The sequence below is a fragment of the Mirounga angustirostris genome, unplaced genomic scaffold (genome assembly GCF_029215605.1).
Source record: "Mirounga angustirostris isolate CCGP_5_RB_7025 unplaced genomic scaffold, mMirAng1.0.hap1 SCAF_13, whole genome shotgun sequence".
In the NCBI taxonomy this organism is placed as follows: domain Eukaryota; kingdom Metazoa; phylum Chordata; class Mammalia; order Carnivora; family Phocidae; genus Mirounga; species Mirounga angustirostris.
In genome coordinates this window covers 56,477,673-56,495,275 of record NW_026991721.1, presented here as the reverse complement: position 1 = coordinate 56,495,275, position 17,603 = coordinate 56,477,673, and the positions used below count along the sequence as shown (strand labels likewise).

General features: G+C 54.0%; 1 protein-coding gene across 2 annotated transcripts in view; it reads right to left on the bottom strand.

Annotated features, from left to right (window-relative positions):
- STARD10 (StAR related lipid transfer domain containing 10) overlaps positions 1–7,879 on the bottom strand; it is a 30,343-nt gene extending 22,464 nt beyond the window's left edge. The window contains exons 1-2 of one of the 2 annotated variants that reach the window (XM_054512114.2): positions 7,859–7,879; positions 1,609–1,919 (exon numbers count right to left, since the gene is read on the bottom strand). In XM_054512114.2, the coding sequence (XP_054368089.1) occupies positions 1,609–1,815 (207 nt within the window). In that variant the 5' untranslated portion in view covers positions 1,816–1,919; positions 7,859–7,879. Of the gene's footprint in view, positions 1–1,608; positions 1,920–2,308; positions 2,441–7,858 lie in introns of those variants that run through there. The other variant, XM_045894378.3, reaches the window with a different exon arrangement.
- Between the last annotated feature and the right edge of the window lie 9,724 nt (positions 7,880–17,603).

Below are 17,603 nucleotides of genomic sequence, written 5' to 3'. Positions count from 1 at the left end.
CCCTCCCTATTGACACAGAGGGTGGGAGTGTACTGGACTTAGTTCAGACCTTCGGCTTCTGGGGGGCCTTAAGCCTTTCCCAGGTCACAGTCTGGAAAACAGCCTTGTTCTCGCAACAACCTTGCTCACCTTTCATTCAGCTTGTTCCTTCCTTCTTTTCATCCCTTCATTCAACCAACATCCCTGCTCTATCTGTGTTGGATGCTAGGGACACAAAGAGGGATGGGATCTATCCCTACTCTGAGAGAGCACCAAGCTGGGACATACCAGCTGCCCTCTGCTTTCCTGCTCCTCAGCCTCAGACACAGATCAGGTCCCCAGGAACCTGCTAGCCCAGGGCCCTCAGGCCTGGGCAGAGTCCCAGATGGAGAGACACACATGGAAACCTGGAGAGAAAGAGATAGTCAGATAGCTGGGATCCAGACAGAGAGTCACGGTTTGGGGGGAAGGGGGGAAAGGCAGGAAGGGTGAGCTAGAAGGCCACATGGGACAGATGGACAAAGCTGTAAATGACAAAGATACAGTGAGGCAGAAAGGCACGGGAGAGAGAAGGTCAGATATCTCCAACCCTGGAATGAAGTCAAAATGCCGCAGCTAAGTCTGAGAGCAGGCCCGGGGCAGAAGTGCCCTCTGAGTCCAGTGCCCTTCCCCTCCCCCCCAATAGGAATACACTCCTCCATGCTGAGGAGGAGGGCAGCAGAAAGAGGAGAGCAAGAGAAAGGCAAGGGAGGTGAAGGGCACAACCTACTGCCAAGAGCCCACTGAAGGGAGACCTGCCCCCCTTGGAATGTGGCATTCACAGCAATGCCAGATGTGTTGGGGGGCAGCTACTGAGGCTTCTAGGCCAGAATCTTCACCAGCCTCTGCCCCGTCTTGTCCCGCAGGGGAAGTGGGCTCATGGGGTCCCAAACCTCAAGCCTGTCCTGTATGAGGAAAATCACAGGGCTGTGAGGAATGGGGTTGTTGGCTCTGAGGGAGCTGATGTACCCGCATCTGCCCTGCATCTGCTGGCTTCCCTTGGCCCCCTCCTCCGCAAGCCTGGCCCTGTGTAAAGCAGGGACATCCAAGCCCTGACTTCAGGATCTGCCAACCATGATCCTAAGTCCCTGCAGGAGACTCTGGGAGCAGCGAGGGAAGGAAGAGGGAAGTGCAGGGCATCCGGCAGGAAGGAATCAGGTCCCTGGCACCCAGGGCTGCAGAGAGTGGAAACAGAACCAGGAATTAGGGAGAGAAGGGCTCAGTCTCCCCACCTGGGATAACTCAAGTCAGGGACCCGGTGAAGACTTGTGGGGGCAGAGCGGTCCCAGAAGGAGACCACTCCCCTAGACAGGCCTGGCAGCAGCCCACCTCCCCAGGAGCAGGCAAGGACATGAAGAAGCCTGGGCTCTGGCTGAGAGGAGCCAGAGTGAGTCACACCCCCTCTCCGGGCCTCAGTTGGCCCAACTGTGTGATGAGCGCTTGCCCAGCAAACTGTGCCTCCTCCTGGTTCCTGGCAGGAGACTCCTTCTGAGGCCAGGTGCACAACCAGGTGTCTGTGGCCCTGCCTCCCTCCCCGTCCCAGGCAGCAAGGGTGCGGTGGAGGCTGCACGTGGGGCAGGGCAACCCTACCTTGATCTTGTGCAGGGTCCGATCCATCTCCACAGCGTGCACCCACACAGACACGCCGGCCTTGCTGTAGGTCAGATTCCAGCCCTCCTCGGCCTCACACTCTGACCGGAAGCTACGGAAGTCCTGGTCGTCGGGCACCTGGACACTATCGCGGCCCAGGACTGGCCGAGGCCCTTGGGGCTCTGTTGAGGCAGCGGACTTCTCCATGGGGAGGCCCGGGGCCCTGGTCCTAGTCCGGCTCTCCTGGGTCCTCCGCGGAGGCTCCGACAACGTCGACGCGGCTGCAGATGCTGACGCCACCTTCCTGGGACCTGCAGGACCGGTTTGAGGACGGGAGTGAGCGCGCTGGGGGCGCGGGTGGGGCTGTCCGGGGTCCTGGGCGGATGGAGAGTTCCAGACAGGCAGGGACTGGCCCCCTAGTGAGCGCGGACCAGCACCGGGCAGTCACGGGGCCACCCCCAGGAGCGACCCCCGACCTCCTGGGGCCGGAGTGGGGGCTGCGTATCGGGGGCGGGGGGGGTTCCGCGAGAGCTCTTCGGGACCCAGGGGAGGCCAGGACCCGCGGGGACGGACCGCCCGGCGGGGCTCCGCGCAGTGCCGGCCGGACCGGCTCAACTAACTCGGCAGCGGCGCGGGCGCGGGCTGCGCGCGGGGCGGGTGGTGGGGGCGGGGTGGGGCGCCCGCCCAGCCGGACGCTCACCTGTGCCCGCTGCTCCGCCGGGGCCCGCCGGGGCCGGGGGTGCGAGCGCCTCCGCCGCGGCCGCTGCCGCCGCTGTCCCGGCGACCGGGGCCGCGCGGGGGCTCCGGGGGGAGGAGCAGTGGGTCCCGCCGCCAGGCCCCGCCCCGTGCCCCCCCGCGCCCCGCGCGCCCCCTCCCTTCTTCCCTCCCTCCCTCCGGATTAGGCTCGGGGGCTCGGGGGCTCCGCTCCCCGGGGCTTGGTATTTTCCAGGCTGTGGAGCTACAGCTGACGGAGCTCGGAGCCCCGCCCCGCCCCGCCGGGTCCTAGCGCCCGCCCCCGCGCGCCCTGGGAGGGAACATGGCCTGGGGAGGACTAGTCCTCAACTCCGGGTTGGGGACGGGGCGGGAAGGGGCCAAGTTAGAGTGGATTCTGGGAGGAGGGGCCCTGAGGTGCTTGAAGAGGGATTCTGGAAGTTAATTAGGAGCCCCTTCTCTCCATCCCCCTCCCATACGCACAGTTATACACCCCCGCAACAACCTACTTACACACAGGCACGCTGTCCCCAGACATCCCAGAGACACCCCCACACGACACTCCAGAGACCCAAACATGGGCACACACCCCCGCCACAATCAAAAGCAACTCACTTGCATCCCCCACCAACCACGAGGCACACCAAGCCTACACACTTCTAACCCATTTCCCAGTGAGGTTCGCAAACCCAGGGGGAAGTTGATGGAACCCACCAGCCTCAAGGTTCCCAGATTGACCAGACTTGGGCAACATCTCTCCAGTCTTACTCCCAGCTGGGAGCTTTAACCAGGGCCCCCGTCCAGCCCAGGACTCTGGCCACTGTCCACCACCACCTGTCCTGAGCACCCAACACACCTCCCATGGACTAGACTGGGCTCTCAAGAGTATCTGGCCCGGGGCGCCTGGGTGGCTCAGTTGGTTAAGCGACTGCCTTCGGCTCAGGTCATGATCCTGGAGTCCCGGGATCGAGTCCCGGGATCGAGTCCCGCATCGAGTCCCGGGATCGAGTCCCGCATCGAGTCCCGGGATCGAGTCCCGCATCGAGTCCCGGGATCGAGTCCCGCATCGAGTCCCGGGATCGAGTCCCGCATCGAGTCCCGGGATCGAGTCCCGCATCCAGTCCCGCATCCAGTCCCGCATCCAGTCCCGCATCCAGTCCCGCATCGGGCTCCCTGCTCGGCAGGGAGTCTGCTTCTCCCTCTGACCCTCCCCCCTCTCATGTGCTCTCTCTCTCTCTCTCTCTCTCTGTCGTTCTCTCTCTCAAATAAAGAAATAAATAAAATCTTAAAAAAAAAAAAAAAAGAGTATCTGGCCCCAGAGTCTGGGGCTCCCCTGTCCCTCCCGGGCAGAGCTGGCCAGAGCTCCAAAGCCAAGGGGGGAGTGGGGTTACCTCCACCAGCACTCCAGCCACCCCCTCCAGCCTGGGAGGCCGACATCTGCCCCCCCTGGGTCCTAGTGCCAGGTCTGCCTCCAGCCACTTCCTAGGAACTGAGGCCAATAGTTCAACTTCTCTGAGGCCAGGCGGGAATGAGTGTGGCGGATGGCCCAAGGCTGAGCATTGACTCACACCAGCCACTGGCCTGTGACCACAGAGAGGCAGGGAGGGCCCATGGGAGCTCACCTGGATGGGCAGCTGACTTGCCCAGTGTCACACAGTGAGTACAGAGCCATCCTATCCAGTACCCAGGTCTCATCCTCCTCCCACCCCAGGGTTCCTTTCTCTGCTCTGGCAGCTCCATCCTTTCTGGGCCTTAGTTTCCCATCTGTGGAATGAAGGAATCAGAATTCCTTCCTAGCCTCACCATCCTAGAGCGCTGGGATAGAATAGCTTTTCTTAAAGGTGCCAGAGAAAGATGAGTTGTGACCGTGGGTTGTGACCATGGGTTCACAGATAGAGGTGTTTCTTCCTATAGTGCTTAGGGCTCCAAGCACTTTGTGAATCAAAGCACTTTGTGAATACAAGCGAAGGAGGGTGAGCAGGGAGCTGTGATGGCAGATGACCTCAAGGGGTATTCTGCAAAGTAAATCCTGTAAAACGAGTAGCAGGTCCCCATGAGGTGTGATCACCTTCCATCTCCAGTATGTGGGTGGCATAGTCATATAATCACTCCCGCCCCTTCGAACCCAAATTCTTTAAATGTTTGGGAGTGGGTGGCAGGGGAGCTGGTCCCGGGCTCAGGAGGCCGGGGCTATTGTTCTCTGCTAGGTACCTCCTCTGTATCCACCCCAACTCTAGACAGATCACTGCCGCTCCCCTGGCCTCAGTGTTTTATCTGACAGCCTCACAGCCAGGCGGGTGGGAGACCCAAAAGAGGAGTCCAAGAGCCTACTTTGTGAACTGTTGCCTCTGGGATCTACCATAAGGAAAAGCGATGGGAACAGCGGGGCCTGGTGGATCCTGTCTTCTTATGGCCCCAATAACATCTCAGCAGATAGCAAACACTAGGGCAGTAAACCTTTCGTGCCCATCACCCAGTCCAGGGTAAAAGAGATAAGGCTGGGGTGACAGCAGTGAGGGCAGACTGACAGAGAGCTGCCCATCTGAGAGAGACACATAAACTCAGGGAGGTACAGATGGCAGAAACCATAGATTAACCAAGAATGAATCTTTTGGGTCTTGGGTCAGAAGAAGTAAGTGGCCTGGTACCCCAGCTTCGATGGCCATGCCCTGGGCTCAACCCTGGGTCCTGGGTTTAGGCCAGACTAGCTAGCCAGTGAGTGAGCAGAATTATTCCCCATCCTACTCATCATTCATTTGCCCTTGCAAGTGTCCACCCACCCCCGCCATGCCCCTGAAATTTAGGTATCTCTGGCTTAGGGGTTTATGACAGCCTCTCAAACATGACCGCCAAACACCCCTGAGCAAGAGAGAAGGACCCTGTCTGCTCAAGGGCAGAACAGTGAGCCCAGGAGGGCTGAGAGAGGGGACCTGGGGGAGGAGTCTGGAGAGGAGTTCTAGAACTTGGCCACCCCTGCTTCCCATAGCCTGGCAGTGCAAAGGGTCTGTGGACCTGGGTTTAAATCCAAGCCACACCGTTTCCGAGCTGTGTGACCAAGGGCAGGTGACAAGTCTCCCTAAGCCTATTTCTTCATCTAAAATAAAAATACCTACTCTCTGAGAATTATTGCAATGAAAAGAGTTGTACATGTGGCAGTTTCACCCCCAAATAGTCAGAAATATAACTGGGAGGGGAGGTAGAGAGAATATACTGTCCAAAAATGGCATGTTTCCAACAAAAATTGTTAAGGTAACATCTTGATACGATGGTGGTTAAGATTCTCATGGAAGATTAAACAGTCAAAAAGGTTGGCAAGGCATGCCCCCTGCTCGGACCCTTGCAGTCCCCTGCCCCAGCCATAGGGCCCCTCCACCAGAGGTGGGTCGAGGTATTTCTTTGGGCCCCCAAGGCACAGCCCAGGTCTGGCTCCTGTCTGGGTCCCAGGCGCCAGAATGGGGCATCACCGAGCAGGAGTCAGAGTGGCTGTGGAAGGCAGGAACTTGTATGAGAAGGAGAAGGTGTTAGCAAACTGAGGGGCATCATGGGAACGTGAGGAATCATTACCTAGGGCGCTGAGCAGGTGCTGGGGCTTACACATGCCCCTCACAGAGAGAACAGCTAAGGCCGCGAGAGGCACAGGGACACCCCTGAATCACAAAGCAAGTCAGAGCCCATTTGGGGACCTCTAGTAGCTCATGACTCTGATTCCCAGAATGGGGCAGTGGGTCATTTGGAGATTCTTTGCCAGACTTTGCCCACTGCCCCCTGACAGTTATTGGAGCGGAGGTCAGGCACCTGCCTAGAGCCACCCGTGACCTGGTCCCCAACACTCCCTTTAAATCCCTCTACTATGTCCCCATCAGAACTAAAGATCCTCAGACTGATGTCATCTGTCCCCAGCCCCTCACTGTACAGATGGGGACACAAAGGCCCAGCTAGCAGGAACAAAGCAGAGAGAAGAACCTAGGTTTCCCAGTTCCTATCCCAAGGCTCCACCCTGCTCCCCATTATATGCCACCACTTTCACTACCCTGGGGGGAGGATGTGGGTACAGTTACCATCCTCTCTCTGTCTTAAGATTCAGCCTCTGCCCAGGGCCCCCACCCTCCCCAGTGTCCTGGACAATGAGGGGCCACCAAGTCTTGACTTGCTCCTACTCACCATCTAGTCAGACAGACGGATGGCTGCCCCGATCTCCCCTCTGGGAGATGAGGAGAAGGCCCCCCCTGGCCCTTTCTCCCCCCACCCCCTCCTCAGGGGTAACCTGGCCTGCCAGCTTGGGTGGAGACATTCCCAGGTTGCCTAGGGCAACGAGGCAGTGTCCTGGGGACACTGTTCTAGAAGATTGGGCAGTGACGTGTGTGATGTCACCAGGAAGCAGCAGTTGAGAGGTGGTTCCAGAGGCCCCACTGGAAGGGCCTAGGACAGAGCACTCTGAGGCCTCCAGTGCTGGCTTGGCCTTGAGAGCGACATGTCCTTTACAGTCTGACTGCAGGTGGCAATAGGCTCTGCATCCCAGTCCCACCTGGAGCCGGATCTAAGTGTTTGCCCAGGGTGGGTCTCTGCCCCTGCTGGGCCTCGCTGAGCAAACAGCCCAGACCCTGCCCTGAGGGAGTCACAGAGAGCCTTACGGGCAGTCACTCACATTTTGGCTTCTCCTGGTGACACTGTCATAGCCACAAACCATCACACTGGTGTCCTGTCACAGTCCCGCACAACCACAGGCCACCTCAGTCTCTGGCACGGCCAGCCCCACCCGGGTACACATGCTTGGACACACCGGGTCACCCAGAGCACCCAAGGAGAGTTGCCAGATAAAACACAGGACACCTAGTGAAATTTGACTTCCCGATTAGCAAAGAATCGTTTTTCGTGTAAGTATGCTCCCAGTATTTGCTCCATTCGGCAAGCCGCCCCCACAATCACAAAGCCTCGGAGCTCCGCCCGCCGGCACATCCGTCCTCTCCAGACCTCAATCCCAGGCCGGCCTGTGAATGCGCAGACAGCAGCCGGGAGTGGCAGCTGTTATGTGTGTCTGTCACGCGCACACATGGCCCCCCACATCCTCTCTGTGAAGAGGCACTGGGCCAGAGTAAGAATCTTCATACTCATGTTGTCTGACTCTTACAACAGCTTCAGGTGGGAGGTCAGGCAGGGACCATTAGCCCCATTTGACAGATGAGGAAAATAGGCCCAGCAAGAAACAGAACCCATCCTTACTGTCCCCGGGTGTGGGCAGGAGGGGTGTGGGGGAAGTTACATGGGCCAGGATGTGGCCTTGGGCAGGTCCCAGTTCCCCAAGCAGGCCCTATCAGAGGAGCCTCTCCCCTCAGAAGAGCAATAACCCCTCCCACCATCCAAAGGGTGATCCTAAGTGCTCCCCAGGATCCTAAGCCCTGTCGTCTCGGGAGGTGGAAACTCGCCTGAGTCAGGGTGCTGAGGGCCCAGCTTCGAGATTAAAAAATAAGAAGAAACCAAAACAAGGATGTTGTGTGGGCTGCCAAAAAAGAGGCACTGGTCCCTGTGCTGGATTTCTTACCCTGGTAGAAGGGCCAGAATACTTTGTCCTTCCTGAAGACACACACGGACGCCTCCACCCCCGCTGTTAGCGGCCTGAGCACAGAGCCTCGGGTAGGGCCTGGGGTCAGGCAGATAGATCAGGAGCCTCTGACAGGAAATTCCAGGGCATTCGGAAGGCTGCATCGACCCAGCCATTGAACTGGGTTCCTGGAGGCGGCAGCGCAGGATGGACATCATCAGCAGGGGGACCCAGGGGGGCATGGCCAGCCGGGTCTAGGGCCCTCCCACAGAGGGAGTCCCCAGGGTTCTGCTTCAGACTCTACCTCCCCTGGACACCTTTCTAGGCCTGTTATCCTGTCAAAGCGGTGGTGTTCAAGATTCCCCCCATCCGGTTGAGGCGGGCTGGGGGCTCTGTACATTGTGAAGTCCTGTGTGGTGTGGGGGTATTGCTAGGCTTCTCCCTATCCCAAGCCTGGGGGTTCCCTAGGCTGCAAGACCCTGCAGGCCCACAGGGCAGCTCCCAGAGCTCCAGGGTGCAGGGACTGGAGGGTGGGAGCCGAGGCAGGGCAGATACAGTGACGTACCTGCTCAGCACTCTGGCATGATGGCTAAGAGCTTGAGCCAGGGAGTCAGGCTGTCTGGGTTAGAACTTTTTACTGATGGAGAACAAGTTACTGAACCTCTCTGTGTCTCCGTTCTCCCATTTGTAAAATGGGTGGATTAGTAGGATCTCCATCATTGTGACGGGGATGAAATGAGTTCATGCATGTGAAGTGCTTAGCCCTGTGCCTGGCAAGCAATGAGCGTTCAATAAAGGCCACAGCTCCTGAGCCCCCTTCCCCTGAGGTCTGACATCTGTCCCCAAGGATGGCCTCTCTCCTGCATCTTTGTTCCTTGACCTGGAGGCAGTACATCTCTCTTCTGATCTGGAGGAAATGAAACCGTCTGGGTTCATCTGGAGCCCGGAGGTTGAGAATAAAGCAGAGGTGAGCACTATGACATTCTGTCCCCCTTCCTCATTCCCATTCCCAAACAGCTGCCAAAGGCCTGGATGGGTCCCCTTTGGGAGGCCTTCACTCAAGGGACATTAGCTCCTTGCCCCCACAGATGCCCCTCCTCAGTGTCCGAGAGCTGTATGCTAGGACAGCGACAGGACGTGGGGAGCCTGGCCGTGACCAGCCAGCGGGCAGGACAGAACTGAGATGTCCACGCGCCAGGGGCTGGTTCCCAGGACCGTAGGAAGGGCTGGTGTGGGGAAGGCACACTAGGGACTCTGTCTGAGGATGGGGCTGAAGGCTCTTCCCAGGGCTTGGGGTTCATTCTGGGGTCAAAATCTGGACGTGGAACAGGCCTAGGACAGGCTCAGCTTTCATGGGGCATGTGTCAGAAAACTTGGAGCTGGTGTGTCAAGAATATGTAGATTATGATCTGCTGAATGAGGAGGCATGAGCCACCCACACGGGGTTGGCTGGTAGCTCCCTTGGGATCTGAGCTCCCACTCTGGGAAAGTGAAAACCCTGGGTCCTTTCGACTGAAGGCCCAGTTTCAATACACTCATACAAAGGAAGTCAAGTCACAAGATATATTACTTTCAGATCCCAGAAGAGGTAAAACGAGCCAGGGAAAGGGCAGTCCTCCGTCCAGGTCTTCTCCAAGCAGGAGACAGAAAGCAGGACAGCAAGCACCTATTACTTATAAGGTGGTCTGGGTGGAAGTCACTAGATTTTCACCGGCTCAACTCTGAGTGGTCATTTTAAGTGACCAGGAAGAGCAAAACAGGAATTTGTGGTGGGAATCCGAAGCTCAGGTCCTCATCTAAATGTCCAGACTCTGGGCGTAAGCGGGGTTGTAAATGCCTGTAAAATGCCTAAACAGCAACTCAAAACGTCTATTTTCTCATTACAGGGCAAGGCTGTGCAGGCAGCTTCCACCAGCCCCTGCCCCCTGCCCTAAGGCCCCTGGTGCCCTGGGTCGGCAGCATCTCCACGGTGCTCCCCTGGGGAGCCTCCTTCAGCACCTTCTAAATTTAGGGCCGGGCTCTGTGACTCATTCCTGAATCTGTTTTACTCCCCTCCTCCAGGAGTGTGCTCCCACGGTATTTTTATCCTCTGCTGCCTCAGACCGATTAATAAGGCCCTGGAATCCTGCAGCAGCCACCTCATCAAGAAGAGCTTCCCCACTGCACCTGCCCCAGGTCAGCTCTGGGCTGGTCTCTGACCAGGTGCTCTACTCTGCCTCCCCTTACCACTCCAAGCACCCACCTCCAGCCTGCTACTCCCCAGCCAGGGCCCCCCCAGTGGCAGCATTGGGGCTGGTCCAAGCAGGGCTGAGGGGGCATTGGGAGGGAGAAATGGAGCCATGCCCTGCCCCCTCCAAATTGGTTGCCAGGCAGAGAGCCCTGACCTAATGTCAGGAGACCTGAGTTTTGGTCCAGACTCACTCCTACCTTACTGTGGGGCTTTGGGTGAGTTCTTGGCCTCTCTGGGTTTTTCTTTCCTCCTCTACAAATAAGGGGTTTGAAGGAGAACTCCATTATGGAGGCTTAGACCAGAGTTGAAATTACCAGTGGGCCAGACCTCTACCATCTAACAGGGTGGGCTGGGGGCGGGGTACCTGATGTCAGGCCCACCTGGACCCCTCCCTGCCCTCCAGTTCTTGCTTTGATCAGAGGAAACACAGGTCAAGCATCTGCCATTAGCATTTTTGGACTTTGCCTTGCAGGGAGGAAAGGTTGTGCATGACCCCAAACCCTGACGGGCTTAAAGACCCCAGTCAGTTCTGGTCTGACTGTCCAGGGCTGTAACATGCAGCTTTGAGCAAGCATCACATTAACTCTGCACCTCAAGTTGTGGGGAAGGGAATCATGTTGCATGTGGAGGTGTAAACACTCTTTGAGGCACTTGTTCCCGGCCAGGTTCCCAGTGCCAGAGGAGGAAATGGGAATGTGGGTCCCCATCACCCCCCCCTCGCCTCCTGACTTCCAGAAACACAGGCTCCCAGGGCACAGAGGGGATGTATCTGGGAGCTGAGCAGACCTGGGGCTGCGGCATCTCTCCCCCTCCCTGGCTCTAGTAGAACCCGGCTTCAACCTGTGTTCATGAGTAAGGACAGTGGCTAATGTTCACTAAGTGTGTACCCCGTGCCTTGTGCTGTTCTATGTGCTTAACAGCTCATAACTCATTTAATTCGTAGTTACACCCTGGATAAGTCTTACCATTGCCACCCTACAGACAACTTGAGGCTCAGAGAGGTCGTGACTCACCCAGGGTAACAGCATTAAGTCACTAGGAGGGCTGATTAAAAGCCAAGTCTGAAGGCAATTCTGGCTTCTATTTGCTATCCCAAGGTAGCTGTTCTCAGAGTATACATTAGACACTCAATAAATGTTTGATGAAGATGTTTGATCACTGCCATGTAATGGAAAGATCCCTATTCTAATTCGGTTCTACCCCAACTCCTTGTGTGTCCTTAATGGAGTCCTTTCCTCCTTTAGCCTGTTTTCCCTGCTGAAAACAGGTAAGTGTTAAAGGCCCAGAGAACTAGATACTTGGAAGTGAGAAGAATCTTGGATTTCTAGCTCTACAAACATTCGCCTTTCATGACTTGCCTGAGAAGACTCCATCTGCAACTAGAACTCAGGGTCCCCCAGGCTCCCCCCACCCACCTATCCCCAGAACCTCTAAGGGCAGGCACTCCAGAGAGAACCAGCTGGGTACTGCCCAGCTCCACCACTACAAGGGACAGAGAAAAGTTCACTTCTCTGGTGGGCAGCTGCCTAATCCTGGGGGGTGGGATGCTATGTCTGTGGTACCACTTGGTTGCTCCGCCTGGCTGGGAGAGTGGCTCCTACCACCTCGGCTCAATAAGCATCCATTCCTCTCCTCATCATCAGTCCAGTCCATATACTACCTCCAGCTGTCACTGGCCCCAACTGATCACCTGAACGCCCAATTCCTCCCAGACTCTGAAACAAAGCCCCATGTTCTCCCACTCCTTCCCATTCAGGGTCTATCCCCTTAGCACTGCCCCCTCATCTGTCACACCTGGGCTCCTTCCCTTGCCTGGACCACGGTCCTGAGAAGCAGAGCCTGTACCGCTCCAGCAACACTGTTCTTTCTCCAGCATTCTCCAGATCCTCCTTAGCTTCCTGCCTCGGGTAGCCATCTCAAGAGAGCAGGGCCCTCCTTCATTAGAGCCAAGTGAGGTAGGAGAAGGATTGGGAATAGGGACTTCTCCCAGGCCCTCAGAGTAAAGTCGATCTCTGAGCCTGTATCCAACAAAGACACTGATCTTTGGGGTGCAGGGAAGGGCTCCCGGCCCAAAGGCAGTAGGGCTGGGCTTCAGCCCTTCCTCACAGACTGCTGATACATGCAGCAAGCTCCCGTCCCTTTGGGGGCCCTCAGTTTTGCAATCTGTAGAATAAGGAAATGGGCCCCTCAATCTGCAACCATGTGACTATAATATTTCGCCTTTATAGACTGCTTGGGAATTTAGTTTCACTCCTGGATCTCATTTGATCCTCCCAACAACTTCTTTCCATTTACAAACTAGAAGGCTTCCGTTCCCAAGGGAACAGAATTACCCAAGATCACACAGCAAGTCAAGAGGCAGAGCGTAGGTTAGAGCCCGTGAATCCTGAACCATCTCCGGTCCTTCACACTCTATTATGCTTGGATTTTGGCTGTGTGACTTTCTCTGACCCGTTGTCCCATTTGTAAAACACCTGCTGTGAAATAATAAATAGAATATATGATGGAAAACTAAATGTCATTACACCAAAACAAAAAAACCAAAACCAAAAACCCAAACCCGTAACCCACCACCCTGGTATGAGGATCAAAATAAGAGGCAATGAAGGGGCCTGTGCTTTACAAACTATAAGAAAAAGGACAACAGAAAGAACGCAAGGCCTTTACGCTACGATTTATTTTACTGTTGTCTTCGCTGAGGCGCCCCCAGGTGTTGATCCCGAGACGCTCCGTTAGCGCAGGCGCTCTTCGGTGTTTACAGAGGCCGCGAGGTCCCGCATTTGCGCGTGCGCCTGCCTCCAGCGGCCGCCCAATGGCCCTCAGGCTGCTCCCAGTTGGACGCTGCGTCCAAGTCCCTTCGTGGTTGCGGCCGCTCAGTCACCACGGCTCCCTGGCGCCCCCATCGGCTCCACTTCGGTTGAGGCAACCGCACAGCCGCAGAGCGGCGGCGATCTGACGAGTGGCAGGAAGAGGCCCCGCGCGGTTGCTATCCTCCTTCTACCTTGGGGATTCCAGCATCTCAGGCCCCGCTCCGCTAAACCTTGGGTGGCCATCCTGTTACCCCCGTCACGGCAGACATGGCGGCCACGGTGAAGTGGACCGCAATGACCCACGCACTGCCTTATGGGAACCTTAGTTCATGCCTAGCACCTTTCTGGAGTTGGAACGCTTTAAAAACTACATTTCCCAGAAGCCGAAGAATCAGAGTCGCTGAAGACGGCCGGGAGCATGTTGGGAGATGGGGTTTGGCGACCATAGTGAGTTTGTGGGAGGAGGGAAATGCGGTGAAGCCGGGGAACCCAGTTCTCTGAGCCGGGACTTGTGGGCTCGAGGCACGCATGAGTTACACAGTAGCTGTTATAGGAAAATAGTGCTGTTAGAGCGGAGTTTTAGAAAGAATACCAATCACTAATGTCTGCACCTCGCACAGGGCTTCCAACCATCATCACTCCTTAGAGACTGCGCTCGTAGGGGTCACCCTGGCCAGGACTCCCACTTCTCTTACTGCTGTTCAGTGAACCTTTTGTGATGATGGGAATGTTCTGTATCTGCACTGTCCAATATAGTAGCCACTAGTGTGTGGCTAACAAACACTTGACATGTGGCTAAGTGCCATGGAGGAATAAAAGTTTTTTTAAAAAAAAATTAATATAATCACTTCCTTAAAAAAAATTATTTTTAGGGGCGCCTGGGTGGCTCAGTCGGTTGAGCCTCCGACTCTTGGTTTTGGCTCAGGTCAGGACCTCAGCGTCCTGAGATAGAGCCCCACTTGGCTCAGCGGGAGGCTGCTTGAGATTCTCTCTTCCTCTTCCTATGCTCCTTCACCCCTTTAAAATAAATAAATCTTTAAAAGATTTTATTTTGGGGGCGCCTGGGTGGCTCAGTCGTTAAGCGTCTGCCTTCGGCTCAGGTCATGATCCCAGGGTCCTGGGATCGAGCCCTGCATTGGGCTCCCTGCTCAGTGGGAAGCCTGCTTCTCCCTCTCCCACTCCCCCTGCTTGTGTTCCCTCTCTTGCTGTGACTCTCTCTGTCAAATAAATAAATAAAATCTTTTAAAAAATAGTAATAAAAGATTTTATTTTTAAGCAATTTCTACACTGAAAGTAGGGCTCAACTCTCAACCCAGAGATCAAGAGTCACATGCTCCACCAACTGAGCCAGCTAGGCTCCCCGACTTTTTTTTTTTTTTTTTTTAAGTAATCTCTGTATCTAACGCGGACCTCAAACTCATGACTCAGATCAAGAGTCGGATGGGCCACAGACTGAGCCAGCCGGGCATCCCTGTAATTATCACTTTATTTTATTATTTTTTTAATTTTTATTTTTTTTAAAGATTTAATTTGACAGAGAGAGAACATGTGCACGTGCTCGCTCATGTAGGGGGAGAGGCAGGCAGAGGGAGAGGGAGAAGCAGGCTCCCTGCAGAACAGGGAGCCTGATGCCGCTCATCCCAGGACCCCGGGATCATGACCTGAGCTGAAGGCAGACACTTCACCGACTGAGCCACCCAGGCGGCCCTGTAATTATCACTTTAAATTAAAATTTAAATCACCTAGTTGCTACCTTATTGGAGAGTAACACAATAAACTAGACCTCTTAGTAGCATTCAACACCAATAATCACCCTCCTGCTTTGTGAGACTTAACACTTTAGTTTTCTTCCTGCCTACTCACTAGTCTGTCTTTACAGATACCTCTTCCGTTGTTTGTCTCTTGAAAACCTAAACATTAGTTCAGACTGTAAAAATCTGCCCTGCTCTTTATCAGGCTGGAATAACACACACAGATAAGCTAGCTGCAAAATTAACAAGAGATACTATTTTTCCTAAGGACATACTGCAGCTCTAAAATGTCATAACAACCCCCTCCTTTGAGTAACTACCTCTTTCTTACTCACTGAGCAACTTGATTTTCTAAAATCATAGACTATCAGAAACTTTGCTGTTTGAAATTATATAAGTAACAGGTGCCTGGGTGGCTCAGTTGGTTAAGCGACTGCCTTTGGCTCAGGTCATGATCCTGGAGTCCTGGGATCGAGTCCCACATCGGGCTCCCTGCTCAGCGGGGAGTCTGCTTCTCCCTCTGACCCTCCTCCCTCTCATGCTCTCTGTCTCTCATTCTCTCTCTCTCAAATAAATAAATAAAATCTTAAAAAAAAAATTATACAAGTAAGAATGAAACTTTTGCCTGGTGTATCTAACTCACTAAATGGACAAGATTTACAACCCAGATGCAGAGATTCAGATAATTTATTGGTTTCTGAACATAATATACCACATCTTTTTAAACTTTATTGTTTCTAAGGAAACAGGCACCTGGCTCCACTTAGCAATGGATGTTGGCTCCTTTACACAGAGCTCTCTTTTGCTTTGAACCATCAAAATATTGCTTCATTTAAATTTCACCTAATCCATGGGGCGCCTGGGTGGCTCAGTTGGTTAAGCGACTGCCTTCAGCTCAGGTCATGATCCTGGAGTCCCTGGATCAAGTCCTGCATCGGGCTCCCTGCTCGGCAGGGAGTCTGCTTCTCCCTCTGACCCTCCCCCCTCTCATGTGCTTGCTCTCTCTCATTCTCTCTCTCTCAAATAAATAAATAAAATCTTAAAAAAAAAAATTTCACCTAATCCTGCTTCTCTCTCAAATCCTACGATGATCTTTTCTGTTTGGTGGGACACCCCATGGTTCCTCTGGTGTATTATCGTGACTTCAATGGACTACGGGTTTGTCCCTGGTGGTGGTCTTCAGCTTGCTGGGCTAGGACACCCTGAAATACAGTCTTCCAGGTTCTGTAACAGCCCTCTCTTTGCATACTTTCTGGATGACCTCATTCACTTCCATCCATAAGCTGATGACACCCCCCACCCCACCCCCCCCCACCCCCCGCCGCCAACCTCCAGCTCAGGCCTTTCTCCTGCTTCTGGGACATGTGCTTCTGCTTGTTTTTTCGTGTTTGAAACCACTCCTCACTGCTGTGTTCAAGTAGGAACTAGGTTCCGAATCCCTCTGACCGTGAGATGGGTGGGGATGTTCCTTACCTGGGTCAGGTACCTCTTTACCCACTGTCCTCAAAACTGCATCACACTGAATCAGCTGCATTTCACATAGGTCAGCATCCTAAAACTTTAGAAAGTTGGGAGGAATGGAGGGAGGTGCAGGGGGAAACTGGGCCTGAATTACTCTGTCCCTTGTCCCTGACCCTTCAATAAAGGGTGGGGCCTCAATGAGGAGGCTGCAGAGGAGATCCTGACTGTCTCTCCTCCTCTTCTTCCCTATGGTCCCCTCCCTTGTAGCCTTTTCAGTTGGTGTCTCCAACCCTTCCAGTGCCTTGGGAATTTCACAGCCACCTGCCTTCATGGAGCCTGATGGCTTTCCCCTTGAGTCAGTCCTGCTGAGGGGCAAGATGTGGCCGGTGTGCTGCCGGGAAGGAAAGTGAGGACTGTGGAAGCTTCTGTAGGGCTGTGCCTGCTCTTTCCTTGAACACACCTGAGACCAAACATACTGAACATCTTGAGGATTTCACTTCCTTGTGAAGGACCCTCTGGCTACTTCCTCCCACTCCACTTCTGCCGTATCTCATCTACCAAAGAAGTTTGTATTCCTCTCATCCACATAACTTCCACCTGACTTCTTAGTACATACAAAGGGGTCACCTTCTGCTTTCCTGACCTTTCAAAGCATTGTTCACACTAGCTCACCCTGAATGATGCCCAAATCACAACCCTGGAAGTATGATCACTTTTGAACCTGGTCCCTTAACCTTTGCTAGGGTACAGAAGGGATAGCATCATGTCCCAAAGGATAACTGAACAGTCCTACCACAGTATTTTGAAGTAGCCCTCTAATACTTAACTTTAGGGACACCTGAGTGGCTCAGTCGGTAAAGCGTCTGCCTTTGGCTCAGGTCATGATCCCAGGGTCCTGGGATGGAGTCCCACATCAGGCTCCTTGTTCAGCAGGGAGCCTGCTTCTCCCTCTGCCTGCCACTCCCCCTGCTTGTGTTCTCTGTCTCTAATAAATAAATAAAAACTTAAAAAAAATACTTAACTTTAAGCAAAATCCCTTGGCTGTACTTTTAAGGTTTTTAAAAACATGTGTATAGTCACCAAGTTAAAAAACAAACAAAAATCCAAACAGCATACTTGAAGAATGTAATACTCAAGAATGTAATACTTCCATAATACTGTATTATGAAAGTATGGAAGTAAGGAACCATACTTCCTTATGGTTTCTAACAGGATTTATTATTATTGTTACTATTATTGGGGTTTTTTGGAAAGGGTTGGGAGGGTCTTTTACTTTTGCTTTGAAATAAAGAAGTAATGTTTTTAAATTAAAAAAAAAAAGTCCAAATCACTACATGCTTAGTGAGTGTAGCTTCAGTTCATGTCATCCCAAACTCTGTTTTCCCTGTGAAGCAATAAACAGTGTGTTTATGTGGTATGTAGGGAAGGTCAGAGGCCCCAAGATCCCATTAGCTACAGATGAACTCACCTCCTTCAAACCCTGAGTGTTTAGA